This window comes from Calonectris borealis, chromosome Z, assembly GCF_964195595.1.
Source record: "Calonectris borealis chromosome Z, bCalBor7.hap1.2, whole genome shotgun sequence".
NCBI lineage: Eukaryota > Metazoa > Chordata > Aves > Procellariiformes > Procellariidae > Calonectris > Calonectris borealis.
The window spans coordinates 31,917,431-31,938,318 of NC_134352.1; the positions used below are offsets into that span (position 1 = coordinate 31,917,431).

At 39.4% G+C, this 20,888-nt stretch overlaps 1 protein-coding gene across 4 annotated transcripts in view; it reads left to right on the plus strand.

The window, feature by feature from the left end:
• The window catches only part of HOOK3 (hook microtubule tethering protein 3), a 94,330-nt gene that overhangs the window by 1,537 nt on the left and 71,905 nt on the right, over positions 1–20,888 (plus strand). For all 4 annotated transcript variants that reach the window (XM_075137064.1, XM_075137063.1, XM_075137066.1 and 1 more), the window contains exon 2: positions 11,370–11,455. In XM_075137064.1, the coding sequence (XP_074993165.1) occupies positions 11,370–11,455 (86 nt within the window). The remainder of the gene's footprint in view (positions 1–11,369; positions 11,456–20,888) is intronic.

Consider the following 20,888-nt stretch of genomic DNA (forward strand, 5'->3'; position numbering starts at 1 on the left):
AGTCAATGTGTGTGAATCCTGTCAAAGAAAGGCTGAGTGAGAGGCTCAGTGCTAGGAGAAAGAGGAAGGTTTACTGGGGGGTGATGGAGGAAGGTCTGTTGCTATGTGTTGCCAGTTTCGTTTTAGCTGGTTTAGATACGTTCCTCTTGTGCTCTCTGGCAGTAAAGCAGTTGTGCTAATGGGAGAAGCATAAGCTTGAAAACTTACCTAGCAAGTGGTCGCAGTCCCAATGTGTTCCTAATTCCACAGATTTCCAAGTAACCAACAGGCTAGCTCTTTCCTTTGCGTGCGAGACTACTGTGCTCGAAACATGTAAGCTTGCTACGCAATGAAAGAGATTGAGTTTTCTCTTGTGTGATATTGGCCCATTAAGAGTGATTTGAACTGTTGATCCTACCCATTATCCAATTGCAGGTTGGATAAAATTGTTAATGGCTTGATAATATTTTGTTGAAGTATAACACCTGTGCAAAAATCTGTGTCAAGTCTGAAAAGATTTCAAAACTAAAAATATTCCAATATTCTGTTACTTAAGTATGTTGTTCAAATTTGATTTTGAGGTGTTAATATTTCAATGAAGTTATTTTTAAAACTTCATAAGGTTAAGGTGTTTGCTAGCTAGCAAGGGAAATCACAAAATGCAGCGTTAGAAGGCAGTGGCTACTTCCCTGTTCCCCGAAAGAATTCTTTGTACAGCCAAATATAGTACAAACCAGTGGTTTATATGTGTTCAAAAGGATTGTTTTATCAACTTCTGCACATGTTCAAATGCAGTAGAAGTTGGATTAGTCTTGAGAGAAAATAAAATAAGAGTCACTGGTTCTTGTTTGTGGAGATGAAGACGACAAGTGTATCTATGTGAAGTCTATTCAGTGTTAGTGAAAATCTCCACTGATTTTCTTGCATTAAACAACAAAATAGTGGAAGGAACTAGTGATTTGTTTGTTTGTTTGTTTTTCCTTGCCACATTTGAGGTTGGTAGTTGATTTGTTGAGCGGCAAACTTTACTGTTACCCTTGAAAATAATTAACACTTTCTTAGAAAAGCTAAACCATTGAAAAAAATTAACATTGGCACAAAAAGCTGTCCTGGAACAGTAGACACAAAAATTGAAAGCTTAGAGAGAGAAATCGCAGCAACAGAAAAAGTCTTGTGGCATTGACCATCTCTAGGAATTATTACTCAGTCATGTGGTCATGTTTGAGTGTAGTTAGTATTTATAATCTTTGGTCCTGAAACTGTACCTATCCAGTGGAGTCCTGTCCTGTCTGTAGTAATGGTCCATGCAGATCCCTTTCATTTCTAACCTTCACACCCCCTCAGATATTGAGCTAATCAAGAAACTAGCTGCATCTTTTTTGGTTAGCAGAAATATTAGTAAATCCTTAAATAGCATTAGAATTAGTCAACACATTCCTCAGATGAATGTGTGGAGTTACGGATTATTTTTACAATTTCAGTATTTTTGTGTGAATGTGGCTTTGAAACAGACTCAGTAAAAAAAATGAAGAAAGGTGGTTTCAGTTTATTCCAGGATACATGAAACTTGCAAAAGAGGCAGTGAAGTTTTTTAGTCCTCGGTGAAACTGGCTGCATAAACAAGATGCTTTTTTTTGCCTGGCTTTCTCTCAAGTCCCATAATGATTCTTGGGAAACCGTTCATTTAGATGGGGGAATAGAGCTGTCTTAATTGCAGTTTATACATACCTGGGATGCCCAGTCTTTTCCATTATGCCAGAGAAGCTTAAGAAGTTCTTAAGAACTGGTTTAACCTCCCAGATTGCTTACTTCACATTCATATAGAAGTGCTTGAACTGGTTTGTCTGTGTTTTAAGTAGAGTAGATAAGGCTTTGCACAAGTCTGAGAACCTGTTCAGCCTAAACTGTTTGCTCGGATGGATGTAGGGTGAGATGAAACTGCTCCTCCCTCTGCCAACTCATGGTTTTAATGAATGAGAATATCCCTCAAGCCTTTTACCTTGCATGTCTGTGATTCCTATTCTGGTATCTTTAAGCTGGAGCAAACTGCTTACCTGTGAATATGTTTGGTTTTATTCTTTAATATTTCACCAACACCCGCATTTTTGGTGTTAGGCTCTAGCTTGGGGTGTAATTCTCGATTTTTTTACCTCTTCGACAGCATCATCAAACGGATGCCTGAATAATTTTTTTTCTCCCAGATTTTAAACCTGGGAGTGCTTTTGCTTCCTACCACTTTAGCAGGTGACCATGATGTTATTGTGAGGCAGCCAGCGTAGTGGCAACTTGAGCGAAACTGAGTGAAGGACTGGAGCTCCACTACAGACATCTCAAAGTTGATATTTATACTTTAGCGGTGTTTGCAGCCTACTGTAATTGCAGAACTATTACCCTACCAAAAATCTCCCAGAAGCCTCTTCTGAGACTATTCTGGGCACTGTGGTATAGTTATCCAAGCTGCACTGCAGCCAAAGCAGATTAGAAAAATGTGGCTGTGAGGTAAACCTGCAACGATACTAGAATTGTTTCAGCATGTCTAATACAGCTTCACAACATCTTTTCTGTTTAAAACTTACGACTGGTCCACATATGAACACACGGAATTTTTCTTTTTTGCTTTGTGTGTAGTGTCAGGAGTGCTTTTAACTCAGATACATCACTGAGTCATTTCTTAAAACATGGAGAGCTGTCAAATGTGCATGTGGCAGTTAAACTTTGTCTAAATCTGAAATCAGTGTAATGGCTACAGGCTTTTGCTATGTAATCTGAGAAATTTTCTTTTTTAACATAGAACTAAGATGTGATACTGAAAAGATTGCTTAGCATTGGTATGTAAACAGCAGGATTCCTGAAAGAGGTCACTGCTCTCTGGTTACAAGTAGCAGATTGCTGTGGAGGTGTCATGAACTTTCTTTCCTTCATTATGATAAAAATCTCCTATTTGCCTTGGTGCCTCCACCAAGCTGCATCTTGTCTGCTTTCTTTCTCTTCCAACCCTCAAGGCCAAATATAGTTTCTGTGGTAGATGTGTTAAAACTTTCATGATAAGTGAGAATTTTGTAAACACTGTATGAGGCCCCTGTTTCAGCACCCTCCATTTTAAAAGCTCTCTGGCCATTTATGTGGTATCAATCCTTTGACCTTTCTCCTTTTTGCCTGAAAAATCTTCTCAGTACAGTATATCTCTGTCTTTTGTGCGGTGGCCAGTCCCCAACTGGAAGGATTTGCCTGTGTTAGTTTGAGATATAGAGACCATGTGAGCAAGTGCTGAAACAGAGTTTGATTCCTCGAGAAGACTTCTTGTAAATGCTTTGTAGACACCCTTTTCAGAGACATCAAATCTGCTGAATTTACTGGGAAAGCTGTGTTTTCTCCTATTGTCCAGTTACCTCCTTTTTAGACATTTTTAGGCTGTGCTCTTCTTGATCCTTGTGCATCTATGGTTTTAAGTACTCTTCTGGTTTCTTGTAGATGCAAAGACTGTAGGAGACTTGCTAAGCCTGTTTAAACCCTTTCTTCTTTCAATCCTTGATCATTGACCACAAAGCTGTGGGGTTTAATTTTCTTCTGATGATATCATTGTATCAGCATCTCTTACCTCCTTGAAGAAAACATCAAATTTCAGACTGGTTGATTATGCTGGTGATCACAGCAGGTCAAGGAGATAGTTCTATTTGAATATGTTGCTGTTCAGACAGAGGGGAAAAAACACTGAACTTGCCCGCAGTCATGGAGCATGGGTTGACGTATCTGGCAGATCACAGCCCCTGCATCTGCTGTGACAGACCAGTAGGTTGAGCAACCTTTTTTATTTTTGATGACCTCCCAGTCAGATGGTAAAGAATTTGTTGATCCACCCTTTTAGGGGTAGTTGTCTCAGAGTGATATTCTGAGTGTGTCATTCACTGTGTTTGAAGAGCTGGGGTGTCTAGGTTATAAGGATTTTTTTGACTTATAGCTGAGAGGTCAAGCAGAGGCAGAAGAACTTCTTTTAAAGATTGTATGGTACAGCAAGTGATATAAGGCTGGTAATATATGAATATGATAATTAAAGATAATAAGGTACAGTTTGTACGTATTGCTTCCTCCCGCCCCTTCTTGTAGGTCAAGAACAGGAAAGAAGACTGAACACAGAATTTGGAGGTGCAGACATCATTCTTCATGTGTGCGTTTTGACACAGTGTTTGATTTTCATTCTTTGGGGCCTTGTCCCAAATTCTGCCTTTTTTCAATTTATTCCTTTCTGAAGAGCTGCTCTATAGCAGTGGTACATCTATAACAATTGCTAGTTCTCCGAAAAAAAAAACATTTAGATGTGATTCAGTATGTGCTCAATTTCAGCTCTCAATTCTGCCCCCTCATTTTTGTGGGGGGGGATTGCGAGATGTTGCTTAGAGAAGAAACAGATTTTGCTGCTGAGAACTGTGAACCTTAAACAGTATAAAGGAAACAACTTTTCTATTAGCTTGTTAATCTCAGGTGGGAGGTGATGGGAGAAACCTGTTTCTCTTCTTTTTGAAATACTTAAACAGTTATTTCAAAGAGAATAAGGCAATTTGTGAATTTTGCACTATTATCTTTGTCTGTCGTATTGTAAGACCATTTTGAGGCTCTTGAACTGGAAGATAATATTCTGACATTCTATTCTTCCTGGGCCATCAAAAGTCTTTGCTGCAATGTCTTTGACTTTGTAGAGCAATTGCAGACTTTCAAGTTGTGGAGCAGGGGAGGGAGAAGAAGAGGGGCCCAATTCCATTTGCTGCTATCTACTTTCTTGGTTGAGCTGAGGACTCTTGAGTACTGTGAGAGTTTAGAAAGACTTAACTAACTTTGGTTTGCTTCCAGCTTCAGAACCTACGTCCAGGGTTGCTTAATCAATTTAATTTGCAAGTCCTAGTGATTAATTAAAAAAAACCCAAACAACGAGGTTATTGACCACACAGCAACTAACACTGCCATAAGGTTAAGGCAGGAATGCGTGGCTGGAAGTGAGGGGAGGAGGTAGTAGTGTCCTTTTTGTGGCTTTTGTGGCCTACAGCCTGGCAGGTCCTACCACACAGGAAAGGGAAAGGGATTAACTCCTTCACCAACCTACTGGTAGTGATTTCCTGCCCTGCAGAGTACGCACGTGCTGTTTTCCTGGCTGCCTTACTTTACCATATGTGACTTAGTTATTCCTATGAGTTACTCAGTATTTCTAATTTGGGGCAATGAACAAGAGACATCATGGAAAGGAGGAGGAAGGCTTTGGTAGAGGGAAAAGCTCTCTAAGGTTAAAGGCAGGGGGAGTCTAGCCAGCACTCCACTCCTGCATGTGGCAGGCAAAAGCTTCTGAATGAATACAAAGCTGGAGTTGTGTTTCAGTGGACTAGCTGGGGCCACAAAGAGATGGCAGCTTTTCAAAGGGGGCACACAGGAAATATTTTTTGGAGTAGTGCATGTAGTGGAACAAGTATTGCACAAAAAGATGCATTGTAAATCTGATGATAGTGTGCTTCAGCCCTAGAATTCACAGGGCTCTTTCATGCCATTTAGCTGCAAGCTTCTTTGCAAGTGTACGCTACACTGGAAGTGTAGTGCTTTGTGTTCTCTGTTGAAGTCCGGTTGACTGTTTGGAGCTAAATCTCTCATGGTGGCTAAGTTTAGATACTTAAGCTAAACAACAGTGGGTATTCACACCCCATGTGACGTATGTTTTGGGGGCATTGGATCTGGGAAATAAGCATCCTTATTTTATTCATTGCAGCGTTGCAAAGTATTAAATAGCTTATGGCCTTTCCTGCATTCCTGGATTACATAAGACTGACCTTTGAGTCAACTTGTTTGCCATGGCAGCAATGTATCCATAGTTTTACTTCAGGATAGGAATAAGTAGAAATAAGTTTGTGTTTAACGGCAACAGAGATTATGGTTGTTTTATCAATTCTACTGCCCCTTTGGTGGCTAGGAAAAAAACTAGCAGGACTTGATCATTCTGGCATGGTTTAGCTGATTTCGTTTTATGGACAATGCCAAAAGATGGCAGACTGTTCCATGGTGGCTCCTGCCTTTCTTAAGGAGTGATGGAATTTGATCAGCTTCTGAAAAATCTTGTTCTGGATACCTACACAGTCTCTATGAAGTTCAGGAAAATGTTTGCTGAAATATAAATCCTGGAAATGGAGAAGACTTAAACTGCAAGATATGCTAAATTTAGTGGTGTGCTATAAGTCTGTGTTATCAGTTTTAGAATCTGCTAAGTCTGAAATTTCTTAGCCTGATGAAAACTTATTGCCAACTCCCTTTGAATCCTGTCTTTCAGCTGCTAATTCTTTCTTACTCTTGTGATCCTGTGAAAGACTGTGTTTCCACACTGATCAGAAAGTTTGTGCATTTGTTTGATATTTCAGTAGAACTTAGTGCTCTTGGATTCATCTTCTGTGCCTTTGGGGGAGAGTTCTTTATTCCACCTGTCAATAGAGACAGTACTTTTCATCTAAATTATAGCTGCAAGAGGGTGGAGTTGTGGGCTTTAAATAGTTATTCTTCTTTTTCTGTATTTTGCAAGGGGAAAGCTGTCATCTATGTTCGCTTTTTTTTTTTGTTTAAGTACTATTAGAAATATGTATAAATTTGGACTACTAGTATGCAAAGTTTTTCTGCCTAACCACTAGCCAAGAAGTTAATGGACTTTGCTTTGTCTTATGCCATTGAATAGAAGCTATGCCTTGCTGCCTGTCCCTTGCTTAGTATGGATCAATTTGGGTACATTTGCCTGGTGCTATTCAGGTTTCTAGTAGCCTAGTAGTCTTCATTCAGGATAAAAAGAATTTCGCTCTTTTGTTCATTGAGTAAAGTTTGCTATTTGTATTTAACACCTGCTTTTAGAGAACAATTCCATTATCCTCCTTTGATGAAACTTCATGCATCCTACTTCTATGGGTTGCATTATCATAATGTCTAATGTGATCAGCAGAGGAAGTTGGTGGTTAACCTTCTGCCATTTGTGTTTTCTTCCACGAGAAAATGTGTGCCGATCAGAGTGCAACCATTTCCATCTCTACTACCCAGAACTGAAAAAATAACATAATTAAAGTGATGTCACATTAAACATAGGAAGTATAGGATCTCTTCTGTCTTCAGCACTCTTTGACTCACAGAAGCCTATGTGATAGTTGATGGAAGGTCTGAAGGCCTACTAGGGCTTGTGGTTGAGCCAAGTGGTTGGTGGTTTTTCTCCCTTTTTTCCCCAGACTCTCGTCTGATAGAATCATAGAACAGTTTGGGCCGGAAGGGACCTTGAAAGGTCATCTAGTCCAATCCCCATTCTGTGAGCAGGGACACCTTCAACTAGATCAGGTTGCTCAAAGCCCCGTCCAGCCTGACCTTGAATGTTTCCAGGGATGGGGCATCTACCACCTCTCTGGGCAACCTGTTCCAGTGTTTCACCACCCTCATAAAAAATTTCTTCCTTATATCTAGTCTGGATCTACTCTCCTTTAATTTAAAACCGTTCCCCCTTGTCCTGTGGCAACAGGCCCTACTAAAAAGTCTGTCCCTATCTTTCCTCTAAGTATTGAAAGGCCACAATAAGATCTCCCCGGAGCCTTCTCTTCTCCAGGCTGAACAACTGCAAGTCTTTCAGCCTTTCTTCACAGGAGAAGTGTTCTATCCTCCTGATCATTTTTGTGGCCCTCCTCTGGATCCACTGCAACAGGTCCATGTCTTTCCTGGGGGACTCCAGTGCTGGATGCAGTACTCCAAGTGAGATCTCACGAGAGCGGAGTAGAGGGGGAGAATCACCTCCCTCGACCTGCTGGCCACACTTCTCTTTATGCAGCCCAGGATACCGTTGGCTTTCTGGGCTGTGAGTGCACATTGCTGGCTCGTGTCCAGCTTTTCGTCCACCAGTAGCCCCAAGTCCTTCTCTGCAGGGCTGCTCTCAATCCCTTCATCCCCCAGCCTGTATTGATACCAGGGGTTGCCCTGACCCAGGTGCAGGACCTTGCACTTGGCCTTGTTGAACCTCATGAGGTTCACATGGGCCCACTTCTTGAGCTTGTCCATGTCCCTCTGAATGGCATCCTGTCCCTCAGGCAGGATGTCAGGGCTCCATATAGTGGTACAAGAAGTGGAAATAAAAGAATTATAACAGGGAACAGGAATTAATTTACAGCTTTGGGGAACTAACAATGGGGGCAGTATTGCAAGCACTCAAGAAATAGGAGCAGTTCCAGCAGGATGAGAGAGCAGTCTTCCAGGAGGAAACACATCACAATGCATAGGAAGGGCAGTGTTTTAACAGCCGTTATTGAATAGAAGTTTCAAGGCACACACACACAAAAATTTGCTTCTTTGTCTCCACAGCTGGACTCTGCTTCTGCATTCTTATCATTCTTCTCCCTTCTGGAAAGTAAACTCTACTGTTTCTTAGAGTGGTTTAGCATTTTGTAGAACTATCTGAGAATGCTATAGGAGTTTAACTTTGACATAAATTTGTAAAGCTGTTTTATGTAGGGTTTTTTGGAAGAAAATTTGTTACTTTCATATCTCTGAAGGATATGAAAAGGGTATAGTTCCTTTGTTTTAAGAGCTGAATAAATGATGTAATGTAGCATAAATTTGACACGTTAATTGAAATATTATGCTGTGTATTCCTTTCCTAAGAAAGCAGAGGCATTTATTACAAAATTTAAATGTATGTGAAGAAAGAAGTCATGTAATTAGTTTTAGTCTTTCTTTCTGTTCTTTGTCATCTAACTATGAAAAACATTATTGTCTTCAATGGCAACCTTGCATGTGTGAGTGTGGGGAAGAAAGCATTCAGTCTGATTACCTGAGCCTTAATGACAGTTTTGACCTTTCCTTGTGTATAAGGTATTGGGGAAGCATGATGATAAAATTAATTACAAAACAGCAGAGAGTATGTGTCTTGTTTTTCTATGTCATGGAAACAGGCTTAGCAACCTTTCTTCTTCCATCAGTGTAGTGGTATCTCCTACGTACACTTTTATTTAGTCAAGGAGGTGTTTCATGTATCAAGATACAAAATGAATTTCAAAAAATCTGATTTGTTTGCAGTCTGTTTGAAGACCTCCTTAATGTCAGTATTGCTTATTTGAAAAGAGCATTACACTTTGTCTATTTTTGAAAAATCATAATAGTAGTAGCTCTTAAATGATTTTTTGATTTGGCTATTGTGCAGCAAAGTGATTTAAATGTTCATTATTTAAAGGTATAATATGCAAAATTAGAAACAAGCTTTCATTGTCTATACTTGAGAATTTTATCCTTATAGCATCTTGAACTTCTTCAAGCATAAGCATCCATGATGTCATTGCAGCTTTTTTTTGCTAGAAAGTATTATTTCCTGTTTAATGTGTTGCTGAGTTTGTGGATTCAGACTCAGAATTGTTTTGGTATTCCTTCAACAGTATTGCCACAATTCAGAGACTGTAGGTAAATTCAATTTTCTGGCAAAATAGCAATTTGATGTTATATGCTGTTATGTGGTGGTTTTCATGTGTGAGGTTTTTTTTCCCACCCAACCACCCTGATTTTCCCCTAGTGTCTCAGTAATCTATGATGGCTTCTTGGTTCTCTGGAGAAGAAGTGAGGAGCTGTGATTTGTGGGACCAAGCTATAGGAAAATCTACTGAATCTGAAGTGTAGAAGTTACTTCTGTCAGTTTTGTATGCCACACAGTGATTTGTTCTTGTATTCCTGGAATATGGACATCATGACTCTTTGTTGGTCACAGCAAGCATGCTTTGAGAGCTCATTTTTTTGGTTCTTCATGGACATCGTTACTGTTTTTTTCCTAATCGAGTGCTAGGTTTTTTTCTTCCAGAGTAAAGGAAAGAAAGGAATATTCACCTAGGTGTTTAATGTTAAATGGCATTGCTAGAGCGCTTACGTGACATTCCAAAGGTATTACGAGAATCTGGATATTGTGCTCTTGATTTTTTGAGGGCCTTCTCCTCAAAAAAGGACCTGCAAAATTTGTCACTGTTACATGAATTGTCTTTTATTGTAAGATACATATCTAGAAGGCATTTATTGGGAAGTGGCTTGGACCAGCATTAGTGTTTCAAACGCCACTAAAGCATGAATGGTTGTGCATTATGTTCAGAAAAAAATGGTTGATATATCTAACATTTATGTAGCTTGAAGTTGCAAGCTGTCTTGTAGGCTTTCTTATCCCTGGTGCTTACAAGTGGCGCTTCCTACAAATAAGCCCAGGCTTCCCCTAGGAGGAGGATAATAACAGAGAGCATTAGGCAGATACCCTCCAAATGACATGTCATCAAAACTATTTTTACAAAACTCATCAGCAACCTTTAAAAATAATGTTCATTTAAAGTAAATGATCAAATAACTTAGACCAGTTGAAAAGACTGTGCTGAAGCAGAAGGGCTCTTTTCCACACCAAGGGAGGAAGGGAGAAAAGAGCTTTGCCTTGTGTGTTTGTACGTTTGCTGATATGGTAGGGGGAAGGTTTCCGATAGCCTGTATGCTATACGCATGAAAATGGAGTTGATGAATAGAAGCCATACATAAATTATGTGGGTTTTTTATTAAGAGATTATTCTTGCTCCTGCGTAATCTAGAACACTACACAGCATCCTCACAAAATTAAACGTAGGTTGGTCTCAGTAAGTGTGTTCAGTGTGCAGTCTGTGGAGAGGAGTTTGTACAAACTAACTCATCTTTAGTCATGAGTAATTCAGTCATCAAACAGCTCAGTCCTGTGGTCCTTGCCATTCCCCTTCAGAATAGCAGCATTTTCGAATCTTAGCTTCCATCTGAAGACCAGAGGCTTACCATTATATGGACCTTACTGTCTGTCACTGTGTTAATCAAACGCCCTGAAATATCCAGAACACTAGTAGTGCATAGACCCGTTAGGATTTAGCAGCATTGTGTTCTCCTCTTCCATCTGATAGTAGGGAATACTTAAGTTTGGAGTATGTATGTTCCTCTACGTTTGATTTTCTGGTTGGGGGGGGAGGCTATCAGAGTTTTGTGTTATCGGTGTTACTTTTAAAAGCTGAGTTTCTTATGTATGTTCATTGAGAGGGTTTACTTGGATATATGCTCCAGAAGTACTTGAGTGGGAGAACAAAAGGCGCAGTGACTTTCCAAATTAGAAAATGCTGTGGAAAATTTTGGAGAATGTACTGCTGTTATTTGTAGCGAAGTTTACAAGTTTGTGAAAACAAAGACACTAAGCCCTGTCAGTAGTTCATTTCCTTGATTGCTATTAAATCTAAAGGTTCTTAATTCCTGACGTGTACACTAAATGTGTGGGGTTTACTCTGTTCTATTTGCTATTTGGTAGCATTTTTTTTTCTTTTGAAAATCGCTTTACATTGAAGTAAAAGAATATAAACTTTTCCTTTCTCCCACAGATCCAGACATTTAATGTTGAGGCACCATGCCAGACCGTGGAAGATTTAACGAATGGGGTTGTGATGGCCCAGGTTCTTCAAAAAATGTAAGAAATTGTTTATTTAATGAATTAAATACACACAGTTTTATTATCTATACATTTGTGTGTATTTAAGTGTATTGGCTGGTATTCCATAAGGATGTGGCTTTTCCTATGCTTAGGTAGTACTTTAATCTGGAGCATGACTAATATGGTTTTTTCCCTATAGTTTTCAGCTAACTATCTTAAATGCAAAAAAAAAAAAAAGTTTTTTTTAGGGGGTTATTTATTTAAGTGTGAGCTTATTGGAAAGTAAGTTGGATTAAACCTAAGCTTACAAATTCAAACTTTTTAAAAATGTTGGAACCAGTGCAAGGTAAGCTATTGGCCCTGATCATTGTTTGAAACTACAGTCAGAATATAAGTAATGTTAGAATTAGTTTCATGCAATAAGACTTCTGTGATAAACTGAATAGAACCGTCAATTTAGTTGTTTGCAAAGATACTACGTTCTTGAAAGTAAGTGAAGGAATAATAGCTGTTACACTAGATAATGTTTTTGTTCTTTTGAACTTTAAGGTCAAATAGGATAAAGTGCGTTGGTTCAACATCTCAGTGTAATCTAGGATGTTTCTGGGGACTACGGATACGCATCTAGAATGTAGCTATATGCAGAATTATCTGTTTTCACAGAAACACAACTTTTTATCGTTCATTAGAAACTTAAGCAGCATTTACCAAAGTCAGCAATCCAAATTGAGCATGCCAGTTCCTACAGACCTTTTTTTTTAAAAAAAAAATGTGCTTTATTCCTTTTAATGTGAAGAGGGTACTGTCTTGAATAAATGCAGAATAAAATGTTTTCTATGTAATTTGTTGAAAATGAAGACTGGAGAGGTACAGAATAGTATGAACAGCTTTCTGTTAGAGTTCTTCTGGTTTATGTCAAAGAATTGTAAAATAGTTGAGGTTGGAAGGCACCTCTGGAGTGTTTAATCCAACTCACCTGCTCAAAGCAGAGTCTGCTAGAGCAAGTTGCTCCAAGATTGTGTCCAGTCAGATTTTGACTATATGGACGGGTGGAGACACCACAGCCCCTCTGGGCTACCTGTTCCAATATTCAATTGCCCTCACAGTTTAAAAAAAACCCAACAAACAAAAAACCCCAAAAAAGCAAAAAAAAAAATGAAGGGGCATTTCTTTCTTCATGTTCAGATGGAAGTGCTTGTCTTTCAGTTTGTGCCCACTGCCTCTTGTCTGTTCATTAGACACCACTGAGAAGATTATGTGAGGGTATAAAGAAGAAGGAGCCATCAGGTATTTATACACAGGATTGATAAGATCCCACTGAGCCCTCTCTTCTTGAGGCTAAACAGACACAGCTCAGTCTCACCTTGTATGACAGATGCTCCAGTCTGTTAATCATCTTAATTGCCCTTTGCCGAGCTTCCTTGTATATTCAGGTCTCTCTCGTACTGGGGAGACCATGACATGGCACTTCAGATGTGGTCTCACCAGAGCTGAGTGGTACCTCCCTTGGCCTGCTGGCAATGCTCTTCCCAATGCAGCCCAGGATGTGGTTGGCCTTCTTTGCTACAAGGACACATTGCTGGTATGTGCTCAGCTTGATTTCTACCAAGCTGCTTCTCTGCAAAGCTGCTTTCCAACCAGTTGGCCCCCAGCATATACTGGTGCATGGGGTTTGTGCTTACCTTTGCTGAAATGCATGAGATTCCTGTTAGCTCATTTCTCCAGCCTGTCGAGGTCCTTCCAAATGGCAGCACAACTGTCAGGTGTATCAAACACTCCTTCCAGTTTTATATAATCTGAAAACTTGCACTCTGTTCCATCATCCAGGTCACTATTAAAGACATTAAATAGTATTGACCCCTTGGGTATACTGCTAGCGGACTGGCCTCCAGTTGGACTTCATGCTGCTGTTCATAACCCTTTGAGCCTGGCAGTTCAGCCATTTTTCAACCCACCTCGCTATCCACTTATCCAGGCCATGCTTCATCAGTTTGTCCATGATGATGTTATCCTGATCGGGCAGTTTGTAACGGGCACCTATAACAAGGTCACCTATGTTGGTCTGCCTGGTCATCCTGACCCATAATCTCTCAGCTGGCTCATCATCCATCCCAAGGCAGAGTTCGTGTATTCCCACTGCTCTCTCACATGAAGGGCATCTCCCTGTCACTGCCTTCCCAGCTTGTTCTTCCTAAAGAGCCTGTATTCATTCATGGCAGCAACCTTGTCATGTGAGCCATTCTACCATGTCTTCATGATCCCAATGAGAACTGTGGCCTTGTAACTAAACACAGAGCTCTGTTTCCTCCTGTTTGTTCTCCATGCTGCATGCATTAGTGCACAGGTACTTCATGTGTGCATCCAGTCTTGCTGACTCCCAAGAATGAGAGCTTTCCCTGTAGTGTTTTTCTGTTGGCCTTTCCTTATTTATGTGCATATGCTTGGGGTGATCCCAATTCAGCCCTGTTTTGTTGACTATGAGGTATCTCTTGTTCACATCGTCCCACACCCTTTGCTTGCCAGCAGAGTCCACTACTTTGTCACTTGATGTTTGGTTGTATTTTCCCTCCTCTATTGTTCCTTGTTTAAAACTGTTCTTACTGTGTTGGCGAGCCTGTTGGTGAAGATGCTTCTGGCCACCATAGTCAGGTGGATCCCATCTCTTCCAAGCAGTCCTTGATTCTCAAAGAGGGTTCTATGGTCATAGAAACCAAAACCCTGCTGCCAACACCAGTTCACAGCTGGTTGTTGATCTGCAGGATCTGTCTGCTCCTCGAGCCCTTCCTGCTAACTGGCGCGACTGGGGAGAACACCCCTTGCGCCTTGACCATAGCTTCCAGAGCCACGCATAGCTGGTGCCCAGGTGGAAGAGCAGAAGGAGTAACAGTCTGAGGGCTGGACAAGCTGTAGCAGACTTTCAACAATGCCATGAATTCAAACCCCTAGAAAGCAGCAACCCTTCTTAGATGACGAGTCAGTCAGAAGATGAGGGTCCTCCATCCCTTGCTAATGCTTGCCACTTTTCTTTTGTGCTGCTGTGTCGTTCAGGTTTACTGAACATAGATGATTCATTTGACAGAGCTCCTAGACCCTTAACTGCTATGAGGGCACTGAATCTGTTCTGTAGTTGCAAATCCTCAGGTGGAGCAGAAGCCTTCCTCCTAGTGAAAGAAAGAGCTGCCAGTTCACAGGAAGAAAAAAGGGGAAAGAGGAAATCTTGATGTAGTCAAATATTTTGAGGGAACACTTTTTAGCATGTGGAAAGGTAGGATCTGGAGCGTTGAATCCTGAAGGCTTGAAGTAGAGAACCTGAAACTTCAAAGAAGATGTAAATGCTGCAAAGTTTCTTTCTGCACTTAATTTCCCCTTCTGTAAGGAAGATGAGGCATCACTTATAAAAATTACCCAGTCTTTACATATTTTTACATCAAACAAAGCAGTCCTCTTGCTTCAGAGTAATTGAAGCAGTCTTTCTACTGTTTTAATGTATTTTGCTGGTACACAAAAGATAACACAACACACTCCTCCCAGTAGAAATGGATTTTCCAACCCAGCGTTTAAATCAGCTCGCTTGTAAGTTTTCTGAAATCTGAACATCGGGTTTAAAAGTCTGAAGATAAATACAACATAAATCGGGTACTGTTCCCTTTTTAGTTAGGATTGGAAAGATTTCCTCCTTTTTTACCTGCTGGAGTATAAAGAGGTGGTGACCGTATAAATGGTGTGCTCAGTAAACTTTATAGTAAGTCAGGATTTCAGCATAATCGTCTGTGAATCTGTTTTCAGACCATTTAGAAAAAATGTAACAGTGACATATGCATTTAGAAAAAATGTAATAGTGACATATTTAATACGGGTATTTATCTATCTTGAACTTCTGTAGTTCTTCCGCCAGGTTCCATGGGCCAGCAGTTGAAAACTGTATCTATTCTTGATTGACTAGTTCAAAGACTAATCAGAATTTGGATGTAAAATGTAATATACCTTGATACAAACCACGATGAAACTTCAGTGTCAAAGGTCCCTCAATAACTTTACTGACTCTTTTAGCTTGTTACTACCATGACTGGAAATACTGCCTTTCTCCCTGCCTCAGTATTAAGAAAGGAAAACTGTTCTGAAATACTGTTTTCAGCTGATGAACTGATGTTTTAAAAAGAGATGTACAATACAAATATTGCATTTCTGTAGCATGATTTTTAAATATTTCCTGTAGCAATTGCCATGCTGACACTGAGTGCGGGAATTCTTTAAATTAGCCAGTTTGTATGTAAAGATCAACTAAGCAATTTGAAGTTCTTTCTCTATGCCCTAGGTAATAATTTGAACCTGACAATATTAGTATTTGGCTGTCTTACTTTCTGATAGTTGTGCTTCGGATTTACCATTTTGCATACTTGCGCAAGGAATACATTATTCTCATGCAGAGATTTAGCGATAATATTGCTAAATCTTGACTGCATTCCTCTTGAGGTAAGCTTTGAAGTGCAGCAGCAAGGTGATCTTGGATTTTAAAGCAGAAGTGATAACATATGAACAATTTTTGAGGGAAAATATTATTGCTTCTTTTTTTTGTAGTAAGAGAAGATGGCTCTAATTGATTTTTGAAGTAGATACCAAGGGTTACAGAATAGCCAAACATTGTCTGTTTCCCTGGACATGAGAGGTGGGAACATAGGCCAACTACAGGGATCAGGTTGCCTAGAAAACTGATCAGGAGCATGTTGAGAAAGCCATTTCAAGTATTCTTTCTTGAAAACAAAAGTAAATTCTACCCTAGCAGTGAAATCCTCCTTTTGGTTCTTCAAACAGATACTACAGGAAGAATACTTATTCAGGAATGGAACGTTCAACGATATGAAGCAAGTCTAGAGCAGGCTTTTCCAGACTACCCTTCTTTTTATATTAGCAGCACTGGCTCCCTCTCTGTCCCAAGAAAGATAACCACGTAGAAGAAAATTTTTGCAGGTATAGAAATGTGTAAGAGCAAGACAACTGGGTGCTCGAGGTTATTTGGAAAAGTCACGCAGTGAAGTTAAATAGCAAAGAGCAAGCACAGCCTGAAAGCACCAGGTCACTGCAAACATGTGTCATTTGCAGGGAAAACTCACAGTTGTGGCTTTGACATGAAAATCTCTCAACAAGTTAATCTTCAAAGGACAAATTTATTGTCTCAACTGGAGGCACAAAGCTTAAATGCTGCATTGAGAAGGGTAAACTACTATTTCTGTAATGCGTGTTCCTTGAAATTTGGGTGTCTTTCAGTATAGCTGCCTCCCATTCAGGGTTCTTCATCAATGTGTGTTCTTTGAGGTTAATAGTAATATGCTGATTACATAAAGGTGGGAGGGGAGAATTCTGACAAATTTTGGGTGCATCAGGACTTTTACTATAGTAAATTAATGTTTAAAAAATAGTGAAAGAGCAGATTAATATCCAGTGAGAATTTAAAAAAAAAAAAAAGAAAGAAAAAAAGAGAGTTTGCTATGAATGAAGAAAATGCAGTCAGTGAAGAACACAAATTAAGTGAGGTAGAGCATTGATGAAAATTGAAAGATGTTGGGGTGATCCAGTGATCTGGATATATTTCCGTAGGAAAGTAAGGATAGCATTTCTTCTTGAAAACTTTGAAGTTTAAAAGTCTGAACTCTCTGTTCTCTCTGTTTTTTTTTTTAACCGCCACCTTCATAGAAAGAGTCCATTGGTACTTAGGAGGGCAGGAGATAGTGGAAACAAGATGAAATTAAGACAGCAGTTTATGATGAGGAACAGTTTCGAAGAGATCCCTAGTTCAGGGTATTAGTTGCTTTAGATATACAGAAAATTTGCACAATACAGAACTGTAGGATTTGTTGTCAGTAAAAGAAAAAAAGGAAGAATATTGCTTATTCATCAGCTGATAAAAAACATCTGTGCCTTGTGTCAAGGGTTCAGAAGGGGCCAGCAACTCCTTCCATTGTTCTCAATTTTTTGTACATTGTTCTCAATATTTTTTGCACTCAGGGCAGCAGCCTGTTTGTAAGTAAGGGCCATTCGTCAGAATTAATAACTCATGTAGCAGGATTTTCTGAAACTGCTGGAAGAGGCTGTGAGAAGAAAAGGGTACAGAGGGAATTACTGATACCTTCAGAAGCTTTTCACTGATGCAGTGAGTGATATAAAATGGCAGAAATGTGTGCTGTGTAACGAAGCACGAACATTTTGCTTACAGATTCAGTTGTTAATAAACAAGTGTTGGTAAATCCCTGAAGGACACTTTCTTTTTATCATAAAACCTTTATCTTCAAATTTCAGTTTAAAGTACCATTGAATGGAATTCTCCAGTGCTAACTATATTATCTTAGAGGAAGAAATTCAGCCTATGCTTTAGCTTATCTTTTTTTGTATTATTCTGTAAGATTCACTGTTCATTTGTGTTCAGATATGAAGGTTACCGGTCCCTCTGACTAGAATTGGTATGAAAATACAGTAAGATAAGATGCATGTACACAATCAGTGTTGATGATTATTTTACAGAGTTCTGTGCTCCAGGAGTAAAGAATGGAAGCAAAAGCAAACTCGTCGTTTGACAGCTTGAACTGTCTCTGAGTAGACTGTCTGCCTAAAATCATATAGCTTATGCTGTTTAGAGCAGACAGAAGTGCCATAGCTTGCTTCTGAATTGCATCCTCTTTTTCTTCACGTTTTTTTTGAGGCCTTCACTGATGTTACTCATGTTTTTACTGTCCATTTGTATCCCTGGAACAGCATAATTCCCTGTTTTGTACTACAGTTCTAAATTTTCCTTTCATCCCACTCTAATACTGTTTAGTACCAGGTGTCCCTCTTATTTTAATTCTTTCTTTGTCTGTCATACTGGCCTTGGTAAATGTAAGAGATGGTACATATTTTCATTTGTCATCTGTGCATTGTGCCCTGCTTAATGAATTATTCATTTGTTATATTATGCATTGCATCATGCTGTGTATGTTTTGACATATGCAGAACACAAAAGCCATGCTTTTGTATATTGCTGGGTGATGGAAATTTTTATAAACAGACATTTCTTAAAGCAGCTTACTGTACCAGTGTTAAAATGAGTAATAATCATGAGTTATACTACATGCTCTGTGGGTTGGTTTTCTTCAGAAGAGTATTTCTGTCTTTTGGCATCTATGATGTGGAGAGATGATCACTTAAATAAAGGAAAATCTGCATACGAAATAAGATGGAGATGGTATAAATGAGCACTGCTGAAAACAACATCACATGAAGTGATACAGCATTAACAGCAGCATAAGTATCTTGTGCTCTGAAGAAAAGTCCCAGTTATCTGCAGTACTATTCAGATACTAGGCAGCAATCACCTGATGTACAAATACCTTTATAAACCTGGAAAGTTATCCAGTGCAAGAGATTGTCCAAGTTTGGATCTAGGCTCAAGACCTTACTGAATTCAAAATGCTTGGTTGAAACAAGTCATCTTGTGCTAATGATGATGCTCCAGTCAGTTTTCTGCTGCCCTTGTTTAGTGCAGTACCTCTTCAAAATGTGCTGGTAGGTTTTGTAATCACAGCTGCTCAGTTCTCAACCACACATTTTCATATTTGCTTGACGTTTTTTCAAATGCTGTAAGAAATGACAGCATCTTTCTTAATGACATGGACTAAGGGAGTTAAAGAACTCTGAATATGATTGAATCATGATTCCCAAAGATTCAGCAGAGGGAGGCTTGTTCGCAGCAAGGGCTGTGAGTGACCTAATGTCTGGAAGCTCTCTTTAAAAAGAATTTGTAGAAATTCTGATGGAAAATTTTTTATTTCAGGTTTGATTTCCATTAGTTTGATATAGAGAGAAAGCATTGCTGTTGGTATTAATTCTGAACCTTAATCGGACTTTGGAGGACAGAAATGAAATTATAGCAGCACACTAGGAATGATTCTGAGTTGATTTATGGATGAGGAAAGGATGATCATTCTAGATTTGCTTGGTTGACACCCAACTTGTTGCTTTTCTGCTTGTTGTATTCCTGGCAAAGTGTTTTTGCAATATGCCACTAATTACTGTGTAATCTGCATGGAGGTGCTGTCAGGAGAATTGTTGGTACTATTCTGACCACTGTTATGTGTTGATGATTTAGAGTGGATTGCTTATCAGCTGCTGGACCCTTGGATACTTCCATGACATCTGTATACTTAAAAAGAAAAAACAAATGGGATCTGTGGGAGAGGACTACCACATTGCGTTTAGATTTAATTCTCTCTCTTATGTATGTCTGATGACATATATGAAGGTGTAGGTAGTCCAGGACTTCCATCAAGACAGTGAAGGCCAGTTGCTGGTCCATGTGTTACTTTCATTGCAGTAGTAGCTGAGAAAAGCTGCTTAGTTGCTATTGAAGTACAGGCTTCCAGAGTGGAATGAGTTGGAGCTGACTCTGAAATCTTGTTAGTCTTCTTCAGCTCATGCCCTTACTGTTGAAAATCAGGTATGCAATATTAGCCATATTAGCCATCTAGTCAGTCCAAATATAATTCTGCTTGTGGGCAGCTTACCATGTTTATGCTTACCCATGTTGCTTTTTAGAGTAATTATTTACAATGAAAATGGTAAGTCAAGAATTGGCATATTCATGGCACTGCAGGCTTGAAGCAGATGAAGATGTTAGTGACCAAGTGCAATCCTTAAAATGATAAGATATAGTCCTTAAGAAAGTCCCGTTGGTCTTTTTTGCTGGTGAAACACAGGTAATTAGGCATACTTGCTTTCTCACTCAGTTGCATAAACACTTTGTAGCTGTGAGTCTGTTGTAAGCAAGGCTCACTTGGCTGTTGGCAATTCCCAGAAGACCCATCTGAAAGATACTAGGGTACTTTTTGAACTCCATACCTCAAACGGAATCAAGTGGGGCTGCACGGGGCTTGAACTCTCTTCTTTTTCATTACTATCCAGATGGTATTGTTGTTATTGAGTGGAAGTTAGGCAAATTAAGGCTTTTTGCAAGGAGAGCCATTTGTTTCATGTAAAAGCTGAATATGAGCCTTCTTCATCTCTAGTAGATCTTGTATGTATTCAAATCAATTTCATTCTGTCTTCTGAAGGTAGAGGCCATTTGAAAGCTATTTGAAAATAGCTATTTCAAAACCAGATTGAAACTCTGGATAAGACATTGCTTTTTCTGTTTCATAGTTTAAGATTCTGTCATCTGTGCTAGAACTGCACTGTTTTTGAATGGGAGTAATTTGGAGTCATCAACTTAACTAGTAATTAAAGCTGTTCTTCCAGCTATATGTTTGCGGATGCCATGTCAGAGGAAAGGAAATATGCCGTGATCTTCATCAGAGTCTGTAACAGAATGTCTAAAAATAGCAATTGGAATGTGTCAGTAGAGAAATGTTGCTGTTTGTGATCTCTCTCCATTGCTGTGTATTGTATCACGGGCTGCTTGCAGACCTGGATGCATTGTGAAGAAGACATTGTGGGAAGGATG